The 22,973-nt window shown below is 49.9% G+C and overlaps 1 protein-coding gene across 12 annotated transcripts in view; it reads right to left on the bottom strand.

Annotated features, from left to right (window-relative positions):
* LRRC20 (leucine rich repeat containing 20) overlaps positions 1-22,973 on the bottom strand; it is a 105,597-nt gene that overhangs the window by 67,264 nt on the left and 15,360 nt on the right. For 7 of the 12 annotated variants that reach the window (XM_073878879.1, XM_073878881.1, XM_073878877.1 and 4 more), the window contains one exon: positions 12,848-12,992. The exons of 3 other annotated variants lie outside the window; for them this stretch is intronic. In XM_073878879.1, coding sequence (XP_073734980.1) covers positions 12,848-12,929 — 82 coding nt within the window. In that variant the 5' untranslated portion in view covers positions 12,930-12,992. Of the gene's footprint in view, positions 1-12,847; positions 12,993-17,693; positions 18,022-18,780; positions 18,888-22,973 lie in introns of those variants that run through there. 2 more of the 12 variants (XM_025850141.2, XM_073878883.1) reach the window with 2 other exon arrangements.

Here is a 22,973-nt window from a genome sequence, read left to right as displayed (position 1 = left end):
GAGAGAGAGAGAGAGAGAGAGAGAGAGAGAGAGAGAGAGAGAGAGGGCTTAGGTCAGAATGTGAATAAAAAAGAAAGTTGTAGGTTTGTGAGGGGAATCGTTGGAAAAGAATTTTATGTGCGTCAGGACTAAGACTGGAATGAATGAACTTTAAAAGTACATTGGTATAAGATTGAGATTCGATGTCTCTCCGTGTTAAAAAGACAAAGTTTTCTTGGGTTGTTGGTCTGCTCTTAATAAGAAATCATAGACAAAGTTGTTTTTTTAATCTGCCCAGAAAACCAAAGTTTCTATGCTTTGTCTATCAGGTGTTTGATTACCTAAGAGAACTGAAACTTCTCAATATTAGAGGAGCTACGTTTTGCTAAAAACCAGGTAAACTTCTGTGTTTGCCTTTGGAATCTATAACTGCCATCCTGGTTAAATAGATAATTAAATATTAAGTCCTATTTAGGTATGTACTTTAAAACCGTCAGAGGTTTTTAACAAATGTTGCCAAATATTCAAATTCTGAATGAAGTCTTTTTGACTAATCAGGGGTGCCTGGCTGGCTCAGTCAATAGAGCACGTGCCGCTTAATCTTGGGGTCATAAGTTCATGCCCCGCTTTGGGCATAGAACTTCCTTAAAAAAAATAACACTTTTTGACTAATTAGGCTTGTTTATTCGGCATGTTAGGTTACATGGGAAGCACTGTCAAACAAACGGTGATAACCTTCTTAGGTTATATTGTATGAGTAAAGGCTATAACCGTTCTAGAAATCATATGAAATCCCTAAAGTTTTAACATGTCCTGGTATAAAGTCATCTCTTGACATTCTAATTATTGAAATGTTGTGTGTCACAGAAATAACTGCATTTCCCTGTCAGCTGCACTATAATGAACTGTCATCCAATCTTTAACCATGTCCATCTTTCAGTGTCTTTTTATTTACAGTATTGTTCTGATGCTCTTGAAAGTGTGTTTCATCCTTTGCGGAGATTCATGAAAAGGACTTTTTGACAAATACAGTATGTTTAAGATCATAAAACTAAACTGGGTAAGAATTTCCGGAACTAATGGAAAAGCTGCATTCAATCAGAACAAGAATTAGTAACATGGGACTAAATGAATTGAGAAAGATGATTAGAGTTTTTAGGACTCTTCTTTGAAACATTGCTAGTTCTAATGTTTGCTCTTCCAGATTTTCTCTTAAGCTATGACTTACAGGGGCGCCCGGGTAGCTCAGTCGGTTAAGTGACTCTTGATTTTGGCTCAGGTCATGATCACAGGATGGAGAGATCCAGCCCAACACTGGACTCCATGCTGAGTGTGAGCCTGCTTAGGATTCTCTCTCTTCTTCTGCTCCTCCCCCAGCTCTCTCTCTCTCTCTCATTCTCTCTAAAATAAATAAATAAATCTTAAAAAAAAAAAAAAAGAATCTGTTCTCTTAACAGGACACCTTTGGCTGTATTACCAAGGCTTTAACTGGAAGGCTGTATTCAGAGAAAGGCATGCATAGACTGAGATATGACCAGACAGCTTTAAGGACCTAAGGTTGACTTTATGGAGCCAACAGAACCCCTTGGAAATGCTGGCCTGACATCTTGCTAACAGAGTTCCCAGCAATCTTACCAGATGAGTAAAGAAGGTCACTTCCTGGCAGATGCAGGCACCTCATGATATTTGGGGGACCCTGAGAAGAGGAATTCACTCAAATCTACAAGTATTGCGGGCAAACTGATGGCAAATATTTAGCTTGGCTTCTGGCCTTTAGAAGCTATTAAAAGTTCAATCTAAAATTCCTTATAAAAAGTTCCAGCAAAACAGATTTAAAAGAACTTATGTGGTCAATCACTATTCTTTCTGTGTTTATATAAATAAATTAAGCCAAGTTTGTTAAAACTGGACTTATTTTACAAAGAAATTTGTCTTATTTTGACTATTTTTGTTTTTTTGTTTTGTTTTTAAAGATTTTAATTATTTATTTGACAGAGAGAGGGAACACAAGCAGGGGGAGGGGGAGCGGGAGAAGCAGGCTTTCCGCAGAGCAGGGAGCCTGATGTGGGGCTCGATTCCAGGACCCCAGGATCATGACCTGAGCTGAAGGCAGATGCTTAATGACTGAGTCACCCAGGCGCCCTTATTTTGGCTAATTTTGGTAAAAATGAGGGTGATTATAGAAAGAAAATGTTTCAGGTAACACATCTTTGTAGATATTAGATTTTAATACTATTCATTAGAAATTAGACCAGATCCTAATTTCTTCTAATGCCCTCCAATGCCTGGCTACAACTCTCCAAACTAACATGTTGATTTTTTTCTCCCGCCCTTTGACCTGGAATCATTTGAGAACTAAAACTGCCTTTTTTTCCTGAAGCCCTACAAACTAAATTTGATGTAAAGAAATCGGCCACAGTGGCTCACATGTACATAATCTCTGTGCCCATTGCTCAGTGGGCCACTAAAGATCATCAGAGCCATCTGAACTACAAACCAGGATGAGAAGTAGATGACATCAGGGTAGACTACTTTCCCAAGATTCGGGACCAGGCCTGTGATTCTACTCTTCTTCCTTTTTAGATCGTAATATTAGAAGGCAATAAAAACCTACGTGTTTGCTTTCATCTCCCCCTTTATTATATTCTGGTAAAATATCATGGTTACTCATTAATTTAACTAATATAACTTCAAATACTCCCCTAGTACCTTATTATAACAGACAACCTAGGTAAAATGTTTATGAGCTCTTGGGAACACTCTAATGTTCCATTAGCTTCTGGTGCTTATATATTATGAAGGGCCCCCATTAAGAAAAACCTCTCAAAAAATACCATCTAACTCAAATTTAAGCTGCACTGTATATAACATTCAATGGATTGACCCTTGTGTCTCTATAAACTTAGGTGATAATTTATTAAGAAAGGCTCCCAGGCACAATGGGAGAAACTTAGTGGCAGCTTGTCCAACATGCCAAAATAGCCAATGTAATCACTAACCATGTTTTTGCGGATGGAAAAGCCTAAGATGAAATTAAAAAAAAAAATGGGTATCTTTCAGAGATACTGTTCTGGGAGTGACTTGGATTCAGCCACCTCCCAAATCTAACTCTGCCATACAACCCAGAAGATTCTGAGGTAACTACTGGTCAGTGGCCTTTACTAATGGCCGAAACCCAAAATGTACAGCTTCTCTCATCTGTGGAAAATCACTAAAGACCCCTGTGTCTTATATAAATGTTCAATTATTGTCCTCGGTGCCCAAATGTATAGCCAACCAGGCTTTGACATTTTTCAATGTCTTAACAGGAATAGGAACTATTGTAGATATCGCCAGAGTTCTTCCCATTGGAGGAAAACGGGCCCCTTCAGCCAATGATTCTTTCTGGATTCCAGTATCTACTGACATCCGCAAATTCAGGCAAGATACATGGTTATGCCCTGAACAACAAGGAACCCTGAATTCACTCCAACTTGGCCTATAACAGCTATGCCCATACAAATGGCTATGTCCATAACATAGGGTATATAAGAAAAGGAAGATTTCGTTGGAAAGCTTTATAAAACACCTCTGTAATACTCCTTGATTTATTTTGTAACCATAATGCTAGGGCTATATGGTGTAATATTAGCTTTGCAACTCAAACAGAATTGCCTGATGCTAACAAAAATTATGCTGGGGCACCTGAGTGGCTCAGTCAGTTAAGTGTCCGACTCTTGGTTTCAGCTCAGGTCATGATCTCAGGGTCATGAGATCGAGCCCCATGTCATGCTCCACACTCAGCGGGGAGTCTGCTTGAGATTCTCTCTCTCCCTCTCCCTCTGCCCTTCCCCCTGCTCACGCTCTGTCTCTCAAATAAATAAATAAATAAAATCTTTTAAAAATTATGCTAATATTGGGGTGCCTGGGTGGCTCAGTCGGTTAAGTGTATATCTTTGGCTCAGGTCATGATCTTGGGGTCCTGAGATCGAGCCCCACATCAGGCTCCCTGCTCAGCAGCTCTGCTTGTCCCTCTCCCTCTGCCTTTCCCCCTGCTAGTATGCTCTCTCTCACTAGCTCTCAAATAAATAAATAAAATCTTTTAAAAATTATGCTAATGTTAATATTGATGACCAAATGTTTTGGGAGATAGAATTATAACCACCACAAGATGTAATATTTATGGAAACCAACTGGCCAGGGAAATTGTTACATGTAATAACAGAATATTTAATTACCATTTAAACCACTCAGCTCAACTATATAACAAAGCACAAATAACCGTAGATAAAGAGGGTAAACAGATACTCTAATTTAAGATGATCAAAGTACATAAAATGGATTTCTCTCTTGTCTTTCTAATTCCATACCTATTCCCTGTTGGTTACCTCAAATGTTATTACTTGGGCTTTTATTACTATTTCTATATTTAGGCTATAAATATCACCCCAAAAATGTAAAGGCAAACTCACCACAAAGCACACATACATGTTTGCAAGACAATTTGGTCTCACTGAAAAAGTATATCTCAATTGTAACATTCCCTATTAGAGGCCCTACTACTGACCCCCCGGCATGGACTCCTCTGACCTAAATTGGGCCTAGCATCGAGAATCATGCGGGACCCAGGGCAGATATAAGCAATCACCCTGGAATCAAGGCACAGAATAATGGCCATCAGTACTTTCTGTCAAAAGATTATAGGTCAAAAGGGGGAAATGATGAGAGAAAAAACGCTCTAAAGGCCTGCTATACAAAGGAAGCCATCTTAGATTTCTCTCTAAGTCAACGTGACTGTATATCAACTTTGTTCAAACCAAAAGCCTGACTTATGGCCCGCCAGCGTACCCTGGACATCTCCTTTGTGCATGAGGGGCCTATGGAAGACCCCTCTCATCCTTGAGATATCGATCAGTGCTCTGGCTCCCTACAGTCCCTCGTCACAACATTCGTGACTCCTGCCTATATGCTAATCTACACTCTTTTGAGCTTTTCCAAGATGTAACAAGTATATAATCTGTAACATATAACCCTGTAAAATCCGATCATTCTGCGGAGCACTTTGTTCCCCATGAAGAGCGTGTTTCCTGGGCAGCTGTCCTAATTTGGGCTCTAATAAAACTCTCCTTCTTGCTTTTAGAGATTCTAAAAGGTTTGTTCATTTTGCATCAGCAGTAGGACTCTGCTGTAGAAACTACTTAAGGTGACACCGAGGGCTCGCCTTACTCTCCCGGGTCACACAGCCTTGTCCCCCTCGCAAGCACCAGCCTGCCTGCCTGTGGCCACACCTTCACCCAAAGAGATGCCTTTCCCTACAATGGCCTTCCCCGCACGCCTGACCCACACCCATACCCCCGAACCTGCTCCATCCTCGGGGGGCTCAGCAGCAATGCCTCCTCTTCCATACCACCCCCGCAGCATGGGCGCTCAGCCAATGCCCAGGGTGTATACAACTAGATACGGTAGAGGCAGGACTCATCCACTTGGTTCATTTTCCATCCTGCAAGTGTTTCACACCTGGCTAATGGCCTCCTTGCTGTGCAGGGCTCTCCGCCTCCCACAGGGCCTCCTTGGAGCCCGCTCAGGGTTGGACCAGTTCTCACAGCCAGGCAGTTTCCTTTCCGCAGATGGAAGAATGACGGGGGAGGGTTAAGTGGGGAGTCCTGAGTGGTCTGCCCCAACACCGGAGGGGCTGAGGACACCTGTCCATGCACCCAGCAGATGCATGCTGAGCACCCTGTGTGGGGCAGCACTGCGGTGACCAGGAACCCAAGACACAGGATGGCCATGCTGGAGGTCACCCACCATTGACCCCCACTCTTAGCCTCCATCCCCCCAGAAGTCTAAAGCCCACAGTGGGGCTGGAGGAGGGGAGGTGGGACTCGTGGCCACTGGAGCTCCCAAAGCTCTAGCAGGGGATTCCGGGAACCCCAGCAGAGAGACCTGAGCCACACCTGTTGGGCTTTGGGGTCCTCTCCTGCCACTGCTGGAAACAGTCCAGAAAAAGTCTCAGGACCTCAGCTAACCATCCTCACCCCTAGCAATTCCAGAGCTTGTCAGTCTAATCCCAACAGGGCCTTATAACTAGCCCTCTGCTTCCACAAGACACGATGCCAAGGAGGAAGGGGCCAGGGCACAGAGGACAGGGTGGGAGGAAGCCTGGCTTCCCACTGTTTATCCTTTGGATCTCATGCTCTGTACACTAGGCACATGCAATACCTATCAGATTTTTTTTTAAATCAAAGGTTCATAGTGACAACAGCCTGCCTTCCCAACTGAGAGGCAGGAAGCTGAGGACACAGATCAGAGGCTTCCAGCCCTCGTGGCAACGGGCAGGTGGCCCAGGCCAGGTGGAGGGCTGCCCTCTGAGGGCCCACTCCCTCTTCCGCACATTCAGAACTGACCTGTGCCTGGCTGACCCGCAGGACTCCCCCGGCCAGGACACAGCCGAGCAACAGGCACACCCGTCATCCCCGCCAGCACCAGCTTCCTGGGCTCAGGGCCAGGAACGGCACGCAGGCCCCTGCCTAGGGTCAAGAAAAACTGCTTCCCCCACAGCCCCTGGCGGCTCCCCTCCCTGACAGCGTGCCTGAGAGAGCGTGTGTGTGTGTGTGTGTGTGTGTGTGTGTGTGTGTGTGTGTGTGTCTGCCTCCCCCTCCAGAGTGGGCACTCCTGAGCCACTTGGTTCCTCTAAGTGGGGTACACACAGTAGGTACTCAATGTGGTATTTCTTGAAAAAGGGCAGTGTCTGGGGCACCTGGGTGGCTCAGTTGGTTAAGCGACTGCCTTCAGCTCAGGTCATCATCCTGGAGTCCCGGGATCAAGTCCCGCATCAGGCTCCCTGCTCAGGGAGGAACCTCCTCCTCCCTCTGGCCCTCCCCCCTCTCATGTGCTCGCGCTCTCTCTTTCTCTCTCTCATTCTCACTCTCTCAAAATAAATAAATAAATCTTAAAAAAAAAAGAAAAGAAAAAGGGCAGTGTCCGACCCAAGGGAAGATATTCTGATTTAGTGAGTGTATATATTAAGAGCTTCCTGAATACTGAGCTTTCTGAATACCCTTGCTCGAGAAAGGGGCTGCAAAATCAGATCCTTGTGGGAGTCAGCTAGGAATGTAAATACAGGACATGAGCTGGGCTGGGAGTGGAAGCCCTCCTCAGGACGTGGGCATTCAGGCTTGCCCAGCAAGTCTGGTCAAGTCTGGTCGAATCCAGGTCTCAGCCACCTGTCACCTGGTCGACCGGTGACATGGCGCCATCTGCTGGTGAAGAGCAGAAGCAGCAAAGTGGGGATGAGCCTGGGAGACGGAGGGAAGTAGGAAAGGGGGGGGGTCCCTTCTCTCACTGGCTTTGGTCTGCCCACCTGACTATCGCACAGCTCCTGGCCTAGCTGCTCAGTTCCCTGAGGATGGATCACACCCATGTTCACATTCATTCTCTCTCTCTCGCACACACACACCCAGGCCTGCCCAGCCGCCCAGAACCCACCACGAGAAGGAAGTTCCAGATTGTAAATCATAAGCCAGTGGCTTGTTCAAGGCAGGGAAGAATCATACAGGGTTCATGTTCAAATGCAGATCACCCTGCCCACCCTGAGATTTCACCTTTAAAGCTCTCAGGCAGGGTCCATGGATCTGTGAACAGAAGCAGCCCGTAGCAGCTGTCCCCATCACCACCTGAGACATCTTAAATGACCAGGCAGATACTAGCTTCTGATAATCTCCCTCCTTTTCAAGGAACAGGGTAGGCCCGACCGTGGTGCCAACAGGGAGTGAGCAGAGAGGCAAACATGCAAGGGGAGCAGGGGCACCACGTTCTCATCTCCTCCCCTGGCCCTCAGCAGGAAAGGCCACCCAGAGCTGGGACAGAACCGGCCCCACCTCTCAACACCTGCATCACATCCTTAGCCTTAGCTCCAGCTTCTAGGAAACCAGGAAACCCCTACTTCAGAAGCAACATGGCAGAGGAGACAAGCTGAACACCTTCATGCCACCAATCCCTTAAGAAACCCTTGATTTGCAAAGCTCTGCCTCGGTTTCTTCATCTGTAAAATGGGGATATTAAAAGATCACTCCTGTCCCAAAGTCACTGTGGGGATTCAGTGAGGCAGCCAAGTGCTGCCACCACTGCCTGGAGTTTAATAAGAGCCAGCTGCGGGCGTGGGAGAGCGAGAGGAATGTCCACGGGACAGCGACACTGATGCTCTGCCGGCCACAGCTGCTGGGAGGCTGGGCTGCCGGGGGCTCGGGCTGAAAGGCCTAGAAGGGGGCAGGAAGGCAGCGCTGGGCCTGCCTGAGGGACGCTGAAGCCGAGACCCCAAGGAAAGCTGGAGGTCTGAAGGCCTGCCTTCAGAGAAAGAGTGGACTAGGGATAAGACACACGTTTTCATAATAAGAACGTGGCTCTATCTTGGCCCAGGCACTGAATTAACATAGAAAACAAATCTCCTCTATGATTCTGAAATCACAGGCCTGCCCTCACAGTGAGTGCGGGGTTTGAATATTCCTTTCCCTTACAGCCCAGAAACCCCTCAGGCCGAAAAAGATTGGTTCTAACAAAAGAGGTGTTTCTAACTTGGTCACAGGCAGGTGTCTGGGGGAAGCAACCGCAACCCCCCTGGAGGACACCCCCTCAGCCCAGACAAGGCTCCACCAGACAACAGTACAGGGTCTGAAATTCCATCACATCCACCCAGAACACCCAACTGTGAGCTGGGGTCAACAGGAACAACAGACATGGGCCACTGAGAACTCCCTGTGATAGAGAGAGTACAAAAGATAAAAAAGGCAATAACAGTCAAATGATTAAAGAAATAAAAAATAGATTTAAACACATAAGAAAGGAATAAGATATTATTTCCTTAAGTAGGATTTTTTTTTTTTTAGTAAAAGGTAAAAGATCTACCAGATCTGAAGAGAAAACAGAGTATATAAAATCAGATTTTTAAAAAAACCAAACAGAACTTTTTTTTTTTTTTTTAAGTAGGCTCCACACCAGCGTGGAGCCCGACACAGGGCTTGAACTCACAACCCTGAGATCAAGACCTGAGCTGATATCAAGAGTCGGACACTTAACCAACTGAGCCACCCGGGTGCCCCCAGAACTTTTGAAAATAAAATACGTAACCTTAATACTCAACGACGGGTTCAAGAGCAGACTGAACACAAATGGAGAAGCAAACCATGAAATGGCCGAAGGATCTCAGAATGTAGCAGAGAGATGGAGAGAAAGGCAATATGCTAGAGACACGGACACCCAGAATGGAACCCCAGGAGGAATTCTGGGGAAAAGAGACCCAAGGGATGGGGGGAAGCAATGTGCCCAGAGCTAATGACTCAGAATTTTCCTGAAATGAACACAGGCAGGAATCCTCTGGAAGGAAGCACAAAAGACCAGAGAAAGGATGAAAAGAGGTGTCAAACATCCGTGCCCAGCACGCAGCAGGCCCTGGGAAATGTCGGCTCACGCTGGGTGCCCCTTTGCCCCGCCAGCTTTGCCAGAGTCTCTGTCCCAGCCAGCCACTCTCCCAGACCTTTCCAAGTCCCGCTCCTTGGCAAGAATGATTAGGTTTTAAAAGTCATCCCCAAAGGCCTGGGAGCCTCTCCCCTGGAGAAGAGTGGGGTGCAGGGCAGCCCAGCCTGCCAAGGGAACAGTGAGGTCAGACAGAGGCCCCTGAGGGTCTGAGGACCCAGGGAGCCCAGGTGGGCGTGAGGCCTTGACAAAGACAAAGAACTAACTTGGGGACACAAAGAAAGGATGGAGAGGAAAACCTGAGGACGGTGCAGAGTTCCCAACTCTGCAAGCTCATTCGAAAATGCTGAGGAGGGGTAAGCGGCTGGGGAAAAGTGGCTTTAGCTCAAGCTGAGGGGTAGACCAGGGGGGCCAGGGGGTGATGAAGAGGCCTGGGGTGGGGAGAAAAGGGCCCGGAGCCACGGCTCAGGTTGCAGGAGAAGCAAGCCTGGCTCCAGAGGGCACCCACGAGTGCCCGGGGGGAGCGCGCATGATGCTGACCTGAGTAAGGTGAGAGCCTGTAACTGAGCTCTCCCAGCCCAGTCTCCATCTCCACAGGGACCTTCCGCCCCGCAGAGACACCTGTGGCTTCTAAGCCAGCCATCTCAGGGCTACATCCCAGGCCTGTGCACAGGGAGGCAGGGAGGGGAAGCCAGCAGAAGGGAGGAAGCCGGAGAAGCCCTGTCTGCACCCACGGGCTGAGAGAAGGAGCAATCCCCGGAACTCTCATCTGCTGTTGGGAAGTGTTACTTCCACTTCCTACAGTGGCAGGTGGTCCTCTCCCTAAAATCCATACTTCTCTACTTAAAAGAGTAATATGTTTATCATAGAAAGTTCAGGAAATGCACAAGAGTACTTCTAACATCCATTTGTGTCTTGTTTTATTTCCTTTCAATTTTTTTCCCCTGTATATACACATGTTTAACATAACTAGCATCTCACTATAGAGATTGGGATCCTTGCTTTTTTCTAATTCATGTTCTCCGGAACAATCTGCCGGTCTTCATTCAAGCATGCAATGAAATTTTATGCACTACTTTTAATAGCTCCATAAATTGCATTGTACAGCTTTAACAAAATTTATTTAAGCCATTTTCTGGGGCTGGTTTTTTAGGCTGTGTCAGATTGCTTGCTGTTTTACATGAGAACCATATTGGGTTACTTCGCCCATCTTTCAAGACCCACTTCAATTCCCACCTCCTCCAGAAAGCCTTCCCAGATGCCTTTAACACTCGGCAACATTTCCCACACCTCTGAACTCCGACCACCTGTGGTGTGTCTGACCTGGCTCAGCATGGAAATCTCCTGTCACTCACTGCTCTCGGTCCCACAGCGGTGGGCTGGTCTCACGTCCAGAACTCTACTGCACATAGCTCGAGGGAGCCCCCCAGCACCTTGCACACAGCAGATGCTCAGTACATGCAGAGAGCTTAGACGCCAGGCCCCTCAGACTGCATGAGCCCAGGGAACTCCACCTGCTGAAGGGTCAGGACTGCAAGCGCCCCCAGTGGCCTGGTCTGGAGTTTTGCTTCTTCGCTGGGCACTGAAGAGATAAATGGGCCTCCATCGGTCTGACCTAATTTTAAAGACCCGGTCACCTCCCTGTGAAAGTTTCGAGCTCCAGTCAAGACAGCCAAGGCTAAATAAAACGTTCAACTCCTCTCCGACCAGGCCACTGTGGCCTACCTTGATGAGGTAGGAGCAGTCACCATCCCCATTACAGACATGAAGAAACCAGGTTCAGTTAGAGGTTAGGCAACCTACTAAGGGAGTGGGCTAGTGGGTGGCAGAGTGGGGACTCAAATCCTGGCCGTGTGAGTGTTATAGAGCCTTGAACACTGGGCTAAGTACGACCATGTCAGTGACGAGCATGGGATTCCGGAATTCTTTTCCTACAGGCCCATGGCTATCAGCTCACCAGAAACTTCCCTCCAAAATCAACCACAACCTTCAAGTTTGTCTGCTGCCAGAGGAAATGCTTCTCTTGCTTTAGCTCAGGTCAGCAAACACTATGTGCTTACAAAGTACCTGACACGGCTCTGGCTCTTGGGGGATGGGGGCAAACGTCCCTGCCCTCTAGGGACACTGAATGAAAAGTTACAGAGGAAGAAAGGGTGAGGGGTGGATGGTGTAGGGCTGAGGGCTTCCTGAAGGAGGTGGTGACCAAGCTCATCTTTTTTTTTTTTTAAAGATTTTATTTATTTGTTTGAGAGTGAGAGAGAGACAGAGATAGTGGAAGACAGCGAGAGAGAGCACAAGCAGGGAGGAGAGGGAGAGAGCACAAGCAGGGAGGAGAGGGGGAGAGCAAAGCAGGGAGGAGAGGGAGAGGGAGAAGCAGACTCCCCACTGAGCAGGGAGCCCAATGCAGGACTCGATCCCAGGACCCTGGCATCACGACCTGAGCAGAAGGCAGACGCTTAACCATCTGAGCCACCCAGGCGTCCCCCAAACTCATCTTGAAGGCTGAGTGACCCTCCACTTTCTAGGCCACCACGCTTTGCCCAGGAGCCTCAGACACATTTGACCAATGGCTATTCACAGAAACGCTCTACCTTCCCAGTCTCTGGATCTTTGGTCAGGCAATAACTTCCACGGAAATGCTCCTTGGAGAGACAGACACAAACTCACATGGGCACACACAGCCCTACCTGCCTGTGGAATTCCTCTCTGCGTGCCAAAGGCCCTACTCACATCCCACCCTATTATACAATCACCCCCGAGGCAGGAACGTGCTCCCCTACTGGGGGTTCCCACAATATGCCAACGGTTCTAAGGGGTACACACATTCCAGCTGGTGAGACACACATACACACATGCATGTAATCCTTACATGTGCAAACAGTCAATAAGTATCTGTTGAATTCAGTTAAGATGCTTGAAGACTTGGCATAAAACGCTATGACCAAGTAGAGCAAAAAATATATGACACAATTCAAGTAAAATAGTGGTGTGAAAAGGGGCCTCTAGGCTGGATGACCTAGGAAAAGCCCCCTCTGCCTTCGACCCTCCATCACCTCCTCATCTGAAGACCAAGGCTAGGCATGCTTGGCCGGTATCCACCATCACAAGGCCACAGTGAGCATTCAATATGGCGACACTCATGAGGCACCTGCACGGGGCCTAGGACCTGGGGCTCCTCGGCAGCGGCAGCTATTGTCACCTGGGCCAAGGGCACACACCCACTCCAAGTCGGCGGCAGTACAGACAGGTTCCTTGGTGCGCACACACCAAGCACAAGTGCAATAAAACTCCATGGAACGCTTCTCCTCGGGACAAGAGTGATACCGTCTCTTTGCTCTTCTCTTTCACTTCTACATCTAAGCTGATTTCACACGCTGCCTGCGGGGCGCCCTGCAGTTGGAAAGGCCCTGGCCTCACTCACCCAGGGTATCAGAGCCGCTCTCCACAGTCTCGTTGACCTTTCTTGCAACTCTGGCCACGGCCTCACCCATCTTCTTCAGCATGCAGGCGAGGGGGTCCTGCTGCCAGCCACCAGGCCGGTCTGCTGCTCACAAGGGGGCCCGTGCCTGGGGAAGACACAGGACCATGAAGTGCCCGCCCCCAGGCTGGGGACGCACCCCCAAAGCCATCCTCCCACGGGGTGGGACCCAGGCTGCAGGAAGCCTGCAGGGAGGGTGCCAGGCCACTCACTTCCTCCAGAGAGGCCCAGAGACCAGGCCATGTGCAGCTGATCTGCCCATCAGAGGCGTGGGCAGCCTAGCCTAACCAGTTTCCTGGGTGGGTCCACACGTGTGACCTCACCAGACTCAGGGCAAGGGCTTGAAACAGTGGCCAGGCAGGTGTGAGGACTCAGGTGTGTGCCCCCTGTGACACACTTAACAGGCGGAGCAGTGGGGGTGAGCCGGAGCGTGGCCAACTGCAGGGGAGAGACACTTGTCCCTCCATCCCACAGCCTCTGGACGGGTGCCCTGTACACAACCACAGGGACAAATCCCCCAGCTCCGGGCTCACCTCACCCACCTCTGCCGGGCACCTCCTGCGTGCTGGGAAGTAGGGGCACAGAGGCAAATGGAGCCAGCCTGCCAGGTCGGAGCTCACAGTCTGGGGGGGACGGGTCTCTAAGCATTCCCTTCCCACCTGTCAACTTGGAGGGAAGGCTACGGTTGGTTACAGTTTTAGCCCGCAGACCCGAGGATCAGCCTTGATCAGAGTTTATCTATCAGACCCAGAGGGAGAAGGGGGGCGGGGCGAGGAAAGGAAAGAAGGGAAATTGGATTCACTGGGGGAGAAAAGGCTTCAAAAAGGGTGAGGAACACAAAGTTATTTGGTGTTACAGACATGCAGGACTCTAGAAAGGTCTCCAACTCCGTTCATTACAGAGAAGGAAACTGAGGCACAGAGAAGGACTAGATGACCTGGCCAAGCTCAAAATGAGTCAACAGCAACAATGTTAACAGCCCCGCTCCACACCCGGCGCTCACCTCTTTACAAAAGTCATCCACGACACCGGCAGCAGCACCCCGGGGACAGAATGAACTGGGGGCCAAGGTCAGTGCCCTTTTTCGCCTCTGGATCCCAATCCCAGCTTTCAAAGACAGTTCAAGGAGTTCTAATGGGCTCGCTCTCAGGGTCAGAGGTCGAAGAAGGTGGGGACAGAAAGAAGGGGGGTGGGGGAGGGGTCCCAGTTGCTATCAGCCACCGCGTAAAAATGCAAATGAGCTCAACTACACAGGCAGGGCAGGCAAGGCTGAGCTGGGTGGCCATGCCCATCCGTCTGCTGATCGAGTTAGTGGTGAATCCCGTATGTGGGTGCATCTCACCACAGAGGCTAATGCTGAAGGTCTGAGACCCACGGTGTAGTGGAAACAGACTAGTTTTTTTGAAGACAGGCCTAGTGCCCAACTCTGCCATTTATTAGTTCAGGAGCCTTGGGAAAGATTTTTAACTACTCTGAGCTGTAGTTTCTTCATTTGACTAGGAGAGCTAGTAATACCCACCTCACCGGATTCATATGAGGACTGAACAAAAATATTTACATCAGGGGCACCGGGGTGGCTCAGTCGTTAAGCATCTGCTTTTGGCTCAGGTCATGGTCCCAGAGTTCCAGGATCAAGCCCCACATCGGGCTCCCTGCTCAGCAGGAAGCCTGCTTCTCTGTCCCACTCCCCCCTGCTTGTGTTCCCTCTCTCGCTGTGTCTCTCTCTGTCAAATAAATAAATAAAATCTTTAAAAAATATATTTATATCTTTCCAGGCCAAGGCCCAGGACATGTAGGTCTCAACAAATTCTAGTCAAGAGGATAAAACAGTACACATGCAGACAGGACACTGGCTTCTAATCCCAGTTTCATACCCATGTGACCTGAACAAGGAACTAAGTGGAACTCTTCTTTAAGGAATGACTAGAATTTCCTTCTCCACCTCCACGAAGTCTTCCCTGATTGCCTCAGCCTTCAGTGTTTTCTCCTCCCTCTGAGTTTTGGCACCACTTAAGGATTTAGCACAAGCCACCTGGGTTTGTTTGTGAGCTTTTTAAAATATACATACTTGTCTCCCCAGTCGGCCTGTGGGCAGCTTGGCACAGGGAGCAGCTCTATACTGTGCTTTCCCCTTCCCCCACACTTTACACCACAAACTGAATACAGATGCCTAGTTAGGATACCCCAATGGTGATGATGATGATCAACAGCCATCAGTTGGGTTTCAACTCTAAATACAAGTCAATAGACTCTTACAATAAATCTAAGACCGTGTCTAAATGAGAAGGGTCATAGAGTCAAAGGCTTAATGATGCTAGGTAGACAACTTGCATAAGGTGGGCCAGGGTGGGACAGTGGGGAATAGTGAGGACTATGGCAAACTAAACCCAACACCTCAACCATTCTGCCCTTAGGACCATCCCCTAAGCTTGAGTCACAGCGATGTTGCTGGGATCTTGGTGACTTACTCTAACCATTATGAATGGGAACACTGAGGGCTCAAGAGGGGAAACAAATGAGATGGGAAACAAAGAAGCTAGGTCTCCTAACTCCCAGCCTAGGATTCTTCCTACTATACCATGCTCCTTCTTGCTCTATCTCCAATACTTATCATCCATAATCACAAAAACATATGGAGCAGCTACTAGGTATACAGCGTAAGAATGAAAAGGGCAGAAACACAGGAAAAAGCTCTGACTTGTGATTCTGATGGACAGCTCTAGGAAACATCACTGAGGCAATCCTGACCTCCCAGCACAAGGCAAAGGGAAGGTAGATCTCCAAGCTGCCCAGGGTCTGCGCTAACCCTGCAGGGAACTGTCTGGGCTGATTACTTTCAGCCAGGCACTATGCTTACAATTCTCCTAGCTGCCACCAGTTGGTGGGGGGCGGGGGGGGGGGAGGAGGAGCAGGGCAGGGGATGCCTTAGGCCATAGAGCCCACTGATGAAAACTAATTAAATTAAAAATCTCACCCCCTGTGGCAAGTGAAGACATTCTACGGTGTGGGTCAGAGAATGGACATCAAAGCAGGAACAGGAGCAAGCTGCAAGGTCTGGCTGTCAGAGAAAATCACTAGTAGGAAGGGCCCCTTACATTCCAGAGGATGCTCTGGGTACAGCACAGATGTGTCCTAGACCCTCGAAAGGTACCTGCTGCCCAAAATCGCCACCCCCACTAACTGACCAGGAAACCACTTTCCCTTCACCTAACACAACTCCTCCCCTCTCAAGGGAGAATTCCTTCTTACAGTCCAGGTCACTCTGCCTCTCTCGGGTCAGATGACAAAGGCTTGTCACTCTGGCACAGCCAGGACTGTGAGGGAGGAGCATGGTAGGGCCACATGCTGTGTAAGGTCCGAGATGGGGTAAGGGGGCCCCAGACTGAGGCAAGAACAGGATAGGAGTCTGGAATGGGTCCCCCAAAGGGCAACGTCACTGACTGCTCCTTTCAGATCTAAACCAACACTGGGCCTCTTTAACAACAATAAAAGCAAGATTTATTTAGCATATAACAGAAACCCCAAGAGAGGAGGTAGGGGGGGGCGGGGCAAGAAATAAAAATAAAGCTATTCTTTTCTTTTGTTTAACACTGTTTTTGAGAAAAATAGAAAACTGTCTGGGTCACATATAAGTGGCAGAGAGAACTATGGACCTACTTCTGACAGAGTGCAAAAGCCCCTAGGCAGGGCAGCGCCCTAGGGCGTGAGGGCCCCTGTCTCTATAAACAACGTGAGTCAACCAAAATCAGCATGCGAAGGAGCCTTCCTGGAACCGGAACCCAACTACAGAGCCCCAGGAGAACCCCACAGACTCAAGCTCTGGGCTCCTTGGGGCAAACCCACAGGCAGAGTCATTAGTAGAAGAAAGTCAGAGAGTGTCCCCAAGGGACTGCAGGGAAGCCTTAGCTAATTTCAAGGCCAAGTGCTCCAAATCCTGGAGACCCTTCAGCACAGGCTCCAAAGCCGTACTCATACAGCTGCTGCCCCCAGCCACACATTCCTCTCCCTGCATCCCCAATTCTTCTTTCCTGGGAGCGGGCATCATAGCCTCAGGAAATGTTTAAATCCAACAAACATCTCCTGGGCACCTTCTAAAAGGGCCACACAGCGGAATAAAGTTATAGAGATGGGGCATGGGCCAGAATGAGCTTCCCTCATCTAGGAGAGACTGAGTGACAGGAGGAAGAATGAGCTAGATGCTAGTAGGGCTGTGACGCCAGGCCCAAGGAGCATGTGTGCCCCTGCCCGACGGGAAGAGAGACATGGTCTGAGCAGAGGGACCCAACGAGATGAGAGAAAGAGGGAGACAGGTAGCCAATCTGTCCCCAGACCACTGGGGCAGGAGGCCGTAGGCCCTACCGAAACTCTGTGCTGTTTCTCTGCAGGGAGTGAGGCAAAGTTTTCTGAGGACAGCTGCCCAAGACCAGAGTTTGGAAAGTTACCAGGATTTGTGAGCAGTTGGAAATGCCACCTCCCTCACTGGGTTGTTTAGAAAAGTAAATGATAGACCTTTGGCAAAATGTCTTTTGCGAAAGGTCTTTGCCAACGTTAAGCACTTCCCACATTAACGCATTACCCCTAGGTGATTTAACAGGTACAGACAGTAAGTTAGGATACAAGAAACTGAATGCCAGAAAAGTTGTCTTCCTTTGTGGGAGCTGGCAACAGGCCCTTCTGGATCTATGACCTAGTTTCACCGGGATACAAGGCTGGAGTTGGGGTGATTTTTGCTTAACCCCTGACTGCAGCCCCCTGCGGGCGCTCCTGTTCTCCCCAGTGAGAACTCTACCTTATCTGGAGCCCGGAGATCTGTGCAAAGGAGCTGCTGCGACACCCCGTCCGCACCAGCTGCTCCTATATTTAGTTACTGGTGTGGTCACTTGGGAACTTTAGAGCCCGGCAGCCGCTCCGAAGGGCAACTCGAGCCTCCCGAGCCATGTGTGCAAGCTCCCGCATCGCTGGCTCCGGCGGTTCCTAACGGCCACGCCAGGTGGGGGAGCAGGTGGGAAGGTGAGAGGCGGAGGGCTGGATGGTGTCCAAGTAGCCCCGAAAGCCCTCGAGACCTGGAGAGAGTTGACCCACTTTTCCACCCCAGGGAAAGGAGCCCGCTGGGGGGTGAGCGGGACCGGCTGGCGCCTGGTTTTGAGCTTCGGGGTTCGCAGCGCCGCGCGCGCGCTCCGCTCCAAGCACCTAGGCATCCTCCGGCAGCGCCTCCCAGGAATGTGCTCCAGGACAGGCCAGGGTCCCCGCGCCTCGCGCAAGGGGCCTGCCTCGCCCGTCTACCCCACCCCCCGGAACCCGCAGCCAATGGCTCCTCGTCGCCGGCCCTCGGCTCGCGCGGCAGGCGGGGACTGGGGAGAATAAAGCAGGGAGAGGGGCGAAAGCTGGCGGTCGCAGAGGGTCCGGACTCCCGCGCTCCCCGGAGGCCGGGAGGCAGGCTCTGGGGCAGGCGTCTGCAGCTCCCAGAACGGAAGCGAATCCCGAGAGCGCTGCTTCAGGAACGAAATACACCACAGCTTCCCCCGACCGGGGCGCCTCTCGCGGGGACTGAGGCCCGGCGCCGCTTCCCCGGGCTCCCTACTCCCTGCCATCGCTGCGCCCACTCCCGCGGGCCAGCCGGGGTCTAGCCGCAGTTTGCAAGCAGAAGCCGGCGCGGCGCCGGGCCCCCGGGCACTGCAGAAGCCGCAGCTGATGCACCGCTGCCCTTTCCACCCGGTGACCTGGGGGAGGGGAGGGGAGGGGAGGGGACGCTGCAGAACCGGGGGCACTTCTCTCCCTCTCGCCCCCAGCCCTCCAGCGCTCAGCCTCGGACTGCATTTACTTTGCGGGGCACGAAGCGTGGGGCCCCGTTCTGGGCCGCTTTCTGCTCCACTTACAGCGACAATGCCTCCTAGCGCCCTGCGCAGCGCAGTCACGCTCCCTCGGCCGCCGGCGGCGCCCCATGCAACAGCGGCGCGCTGGAGCGGGCGGGGCGGGGCGCGCGAGACCGCGGTCTCTGCGCGCACGGCCGCTCGGCCAATCGCCGCACCAGGATAGGTGCCGGGGCGGGAGCAGGCCGCGGGCCCGGGCCGCGCGCAGCCAATCAGCGCGCCGGTCCCCACGCCGCGCACGGGAGCGGCGCGCGCGGAAAAGCGGCCCGCGCGCTCTCGTGCGCAGGGTGGATCCGCTTTGTGTGCGGCTTCTGGAGGGAAAACGCTAGGGAGGGCGGGCGCGTAGCCCCGAACGTGCTACACAGAACCCGGGATCGGTAGGACTGAGGCTGCAGATTCTTCTCAAGGGAATGGAGTTGAATTAGCCAGATCAGGGGTACTTTGAGAAATGTGAAGACGGAGGATAGAGAACTTTTCATGGGATGCCTTCAGTTGCCCGTTCGGGTTTTTAGAGACGATAATTCTGACTTCCCTAAGTTATCTCACCTCTCTAAATCCCAACATTCTCCACTGTAAAATAGTTGTTAAGGTACATAAATACTTTACAAGGGTCATTGCGAGGACTAATGTATGACATGTTTCGTGCAGTGCTGAGCATGACAGCTCAGGGAGCTGATGGAGGACTCACCGTATACCTTTTACAAGGCACTATGGAGACCACAAAAGAAGCGAGGCCCCTGACTCAGTCCGTGACAATGATCAACATGTCAAATGCTCTAGTAAACAGAAGCATGTACTAAATATGTAGGAGTCCTGAAGAAAGACCATTTAATGCTGCCTCTGGGGTTTGGGGCAGTCAGATAAGGAGCACACATTCCTGTGGGTCTTGATGGATGTTATGGGTTGAATTGTCTCCCCAAAAAGAGGTATTTTGAAGTCTTAACCCCCAGTACCTCCGAATGTGACCTTATTTGGAAAGAGGGTCACTGCAAAGATTAGTTACAGTAAGGTCATACTGGAGTAGGGTGTGTATGGTGTTCTGATGAGAACAGAAGAGACACACGCACAGGGAGAAGGGCATGCGGAGACAGAGGCAGAGATGGCAGTGATGTGCCGATCAGCCGAGGAATCCCAAGGACTGTGGGGGCAAGGACCTGAAGCTGGGAAGGGGCAAGAAAGGAAACAACTCTGAAGACACCTCAATTTTGGACTTCCAGCCTCCAGAACGATGAGAAAATACAACTGTTTTAAGTCACGTGGTTTGTGGCAATTTGTTACAACAGCCCTTAGAAACTAATACAATGGGTGAGTAGGAATACAGGGAAGGGGATGAGAAACGTCTCCAAAGAACGTCTTTGAACCTGAATGCCTAGTGTATGCAAGGTCCTATGTCTTGGGGTATGCCAAGATCAATGAGACACAGACCCTGCCCTCAAGGGGTTACCACTCGGGGATGCCTGAGCAGTCATGTGTTCTGACTCCTTCCCACAAAGACCGTCTGTGGAAGCCTTTCCCCAACCTCAGCATCACTCTATCCCTGCCACATATATACCAGGTACTGGATATTAGTAACAAATGGATCAAATCCTGTTCTGCCCAAGCCAAGATCCTTACCACTCTGGACAAAGAGGACCCTGTCACTTGTTTCACTTAAAACCACCCTTCCAGGGTGCCTGGCTGGCTCAGTCTGTAGAGCATGTGACTCTTAATCTCTGGGCTGTGAGTTCTAGCCCCATGCTGGGCGTAGAGCTTACTTAAAAAAAAAAAAAAAAAAAGGAAAAAGAAAACAGCATTATATCTCTGGCCAATTTCCACACATGGATGTCTTCTCTTCTCCTCCAGGCCATACACAGACCTGAGATCGCCAGGCTAGTGCTTTTGTGCATATAGTAAGGGCTCAGTAAATCCCATGGACTGATGGCCCCAGCCTGAGGCATCCCACATTTGTTCCTTACACTCAGTCCTCTCTCCCAAGGATTTCATCCTGGACCCTCTAACTCCACAGGGAGAAGACTCCTGCCCAGCTCAAAGTCCACATCTTCTGTGGCTCGGGTGTTTGCTTCTCCAGAGTACTTACTGCACCATTTCCATTACTATGCCATCTCTGCACGTGTCTTTCTCCCAAGACTCTGTCTGATTTTAGATCAACCAGCCTGGCACGTAGTAAGTACTTGTATCAGTCAGCACTTTCTATTCCTGCATCATAAAACACCCCAAAGTGCAGAAGTGTCTTTTTTTTTTTTTTTTGAGGGAGGGAAGGGGCAGAGGGAGAGAGAGAATCTTCTTTTTTTTTTTTTTTAAGATTTTATTTATTTATTTGACAGAGAGAGACACAGTGAGAGAGGGAACACGGCAGGGGGAGTGGGAGAGGGAGAAGCAGGCTTCCCGCCGAGCAGGGAGCCCAGTGTGGGGCTCAATCCCGGGACTCTGGGACCATGACCTGAGTTGAAGGCAGACGCTTAACGACTGAGCCATCCAAGCGCCCGGAGAGAGAGAATCTTAAGCAGGCTCCACGCCCAGCACAGAGCCCAACGTGGGGCTCCATCTCACAACCCTGAGATCATGACCTGAACGAAAATCAAGAGACAGACCCTTAACTGAATGAACTACCCAGGCACCCCAGGAGTGTCTTAAAATAATAAATATTTAGTTTACGATTTTATGGGTCAGCCTTTTAGGTTGGGCTCAGCTTGGCAGCTCTTCTGGGTCTCAGCTGGACTCCCTCATGCATCTGGGGTTGGTATCTGGGAAACCAAAGGCTTCTGCTTCTGGGGAGATGGCTTGCTGTCAACTGAGGTAACTGGGCCATGCGTCTCTCATCCACCAGCAGGCTAGCCCACGTTCACAAAGAACTGTGCAGTTCCAAGAGCAAGAATGGACTCATGCAAGGTCTCTAAAGGTCTAGGCTCAAAACTGGCACTACATTACTTCCATAGTCGTATTGACTAAACCAAGTCACAAGTCCAACCCAGGTTCAAGGGTGGGGAAATAGACTCCATTTTCTGATGGCAGGAGCAGCAAGGTCACATTGCAAGGAACGTGGATACAGGGATGGGTAGAGAATCAAGGCTAGTTTTGCAATCAACTGCGGTGCTCAATAAATATTTCCATGACACCCAGCACATAGTGGGTGCTCAGTCAGTATTTATCACAGTGCTAAGGGTGCTAAGATTTTCTTTCTTTTTTTTTTTGTGCTAAGATTTTCAATTGTGATGTTTATTAATCTCGTTCAACACAGTCAAGTGGCAAAATGTTATCTCTCACTCACAAGCTATTTATTGCCACTTTCAGTTCCAGAATAACAATTGGAGGATCAGGAAGACAGGGCTGTGCAAGAGAAAGCCCCACTGAGGCTTCTTGGTGAAGAAGCTCAGTGGGCCCCAAATAGGCTCCTGCTCCCAAACAGAGCATCTCTGGAGGCCTGGTCACATGAGAAGGAAGCCATACACCTTCACCTATAAACAGAGAGAGGCTGGTTTGCCAGAGCTTAAACACAGCCCCTGTTGATTTCCTGAAAGCCTTACATCCTTACTAGAAATGAAATGTGTATCATTTGCCGTAGATAGAATGTAACATGAAAAATAAATACTGTAAGTCAATTAAATCCCAATAGAACTGGAAAAACTTGCTAAATATAATTAAGTGAATAAAATGAAACATTACTGTTGCCTGCTAAAGGCCTGCACCTGAGGGTCTTCTCTTTGTTCTAAAAGGAGGCTAGCAAGTGCTAGGGAGATAGTAAAGACATGGCAATGCCTTGGTTAATTCAAAATGCTTGGAAGAAATTTAAAAAGGGAATCACTCGCTCAAAGCAGTGCTCCTGGACCTCCAAGAATACAGGTCCCACCTTGGGAAAGACTGTCCCGCAACAAGAGAGAACTAGGAGTTCAGCAATATCAAGTGAAGAGTTTCAAGGGCGGGCTGCTCCCAACTGGCCCACCAACCACAGGAAAATAGATCCCTTGAACACGTCTTCAAGGATCGGTTGAATTGCAATAGACACAGAAGACCAAGAAGGACATGAGACAGGGAAAGGAATAGGGAAGGGAAGAGTACTCCCAGAGCGGGGCTCAGCCTGAGCATAGGTTTAGAAGCCAGAAAACATCAAGCATTCCTGGGAACACCCAGGTGCTCACCTCTGGCTGAGGCTGGGGGTATAAGGAGCCGTAGGACTGGTACACCAAGGTGCACCAAGTTAC

This window comes from Callorhinus ursinus, unplaced genomic scaffold, assembly GCF_003265705.2.
Source record: "Callorhinus ursinus isolate GAN/ISIS: 27379988/994484 unplaced genomic scaffold, GSC_fseal_2.0 scaffold31, whole genome shotgun sequence".
NCBI classification, from domain to species: domain Eukaryota; kingdom Metazoa; phylum Chordata; class Mammalia; order Carnivora; family Otariidae; genus Callorhinus; species Callorhinus ursinus.
Note: the sequence above shows the minus strand (reverse complement) of the source record. Positions and strands in the feature narration are given on the sequence as shown.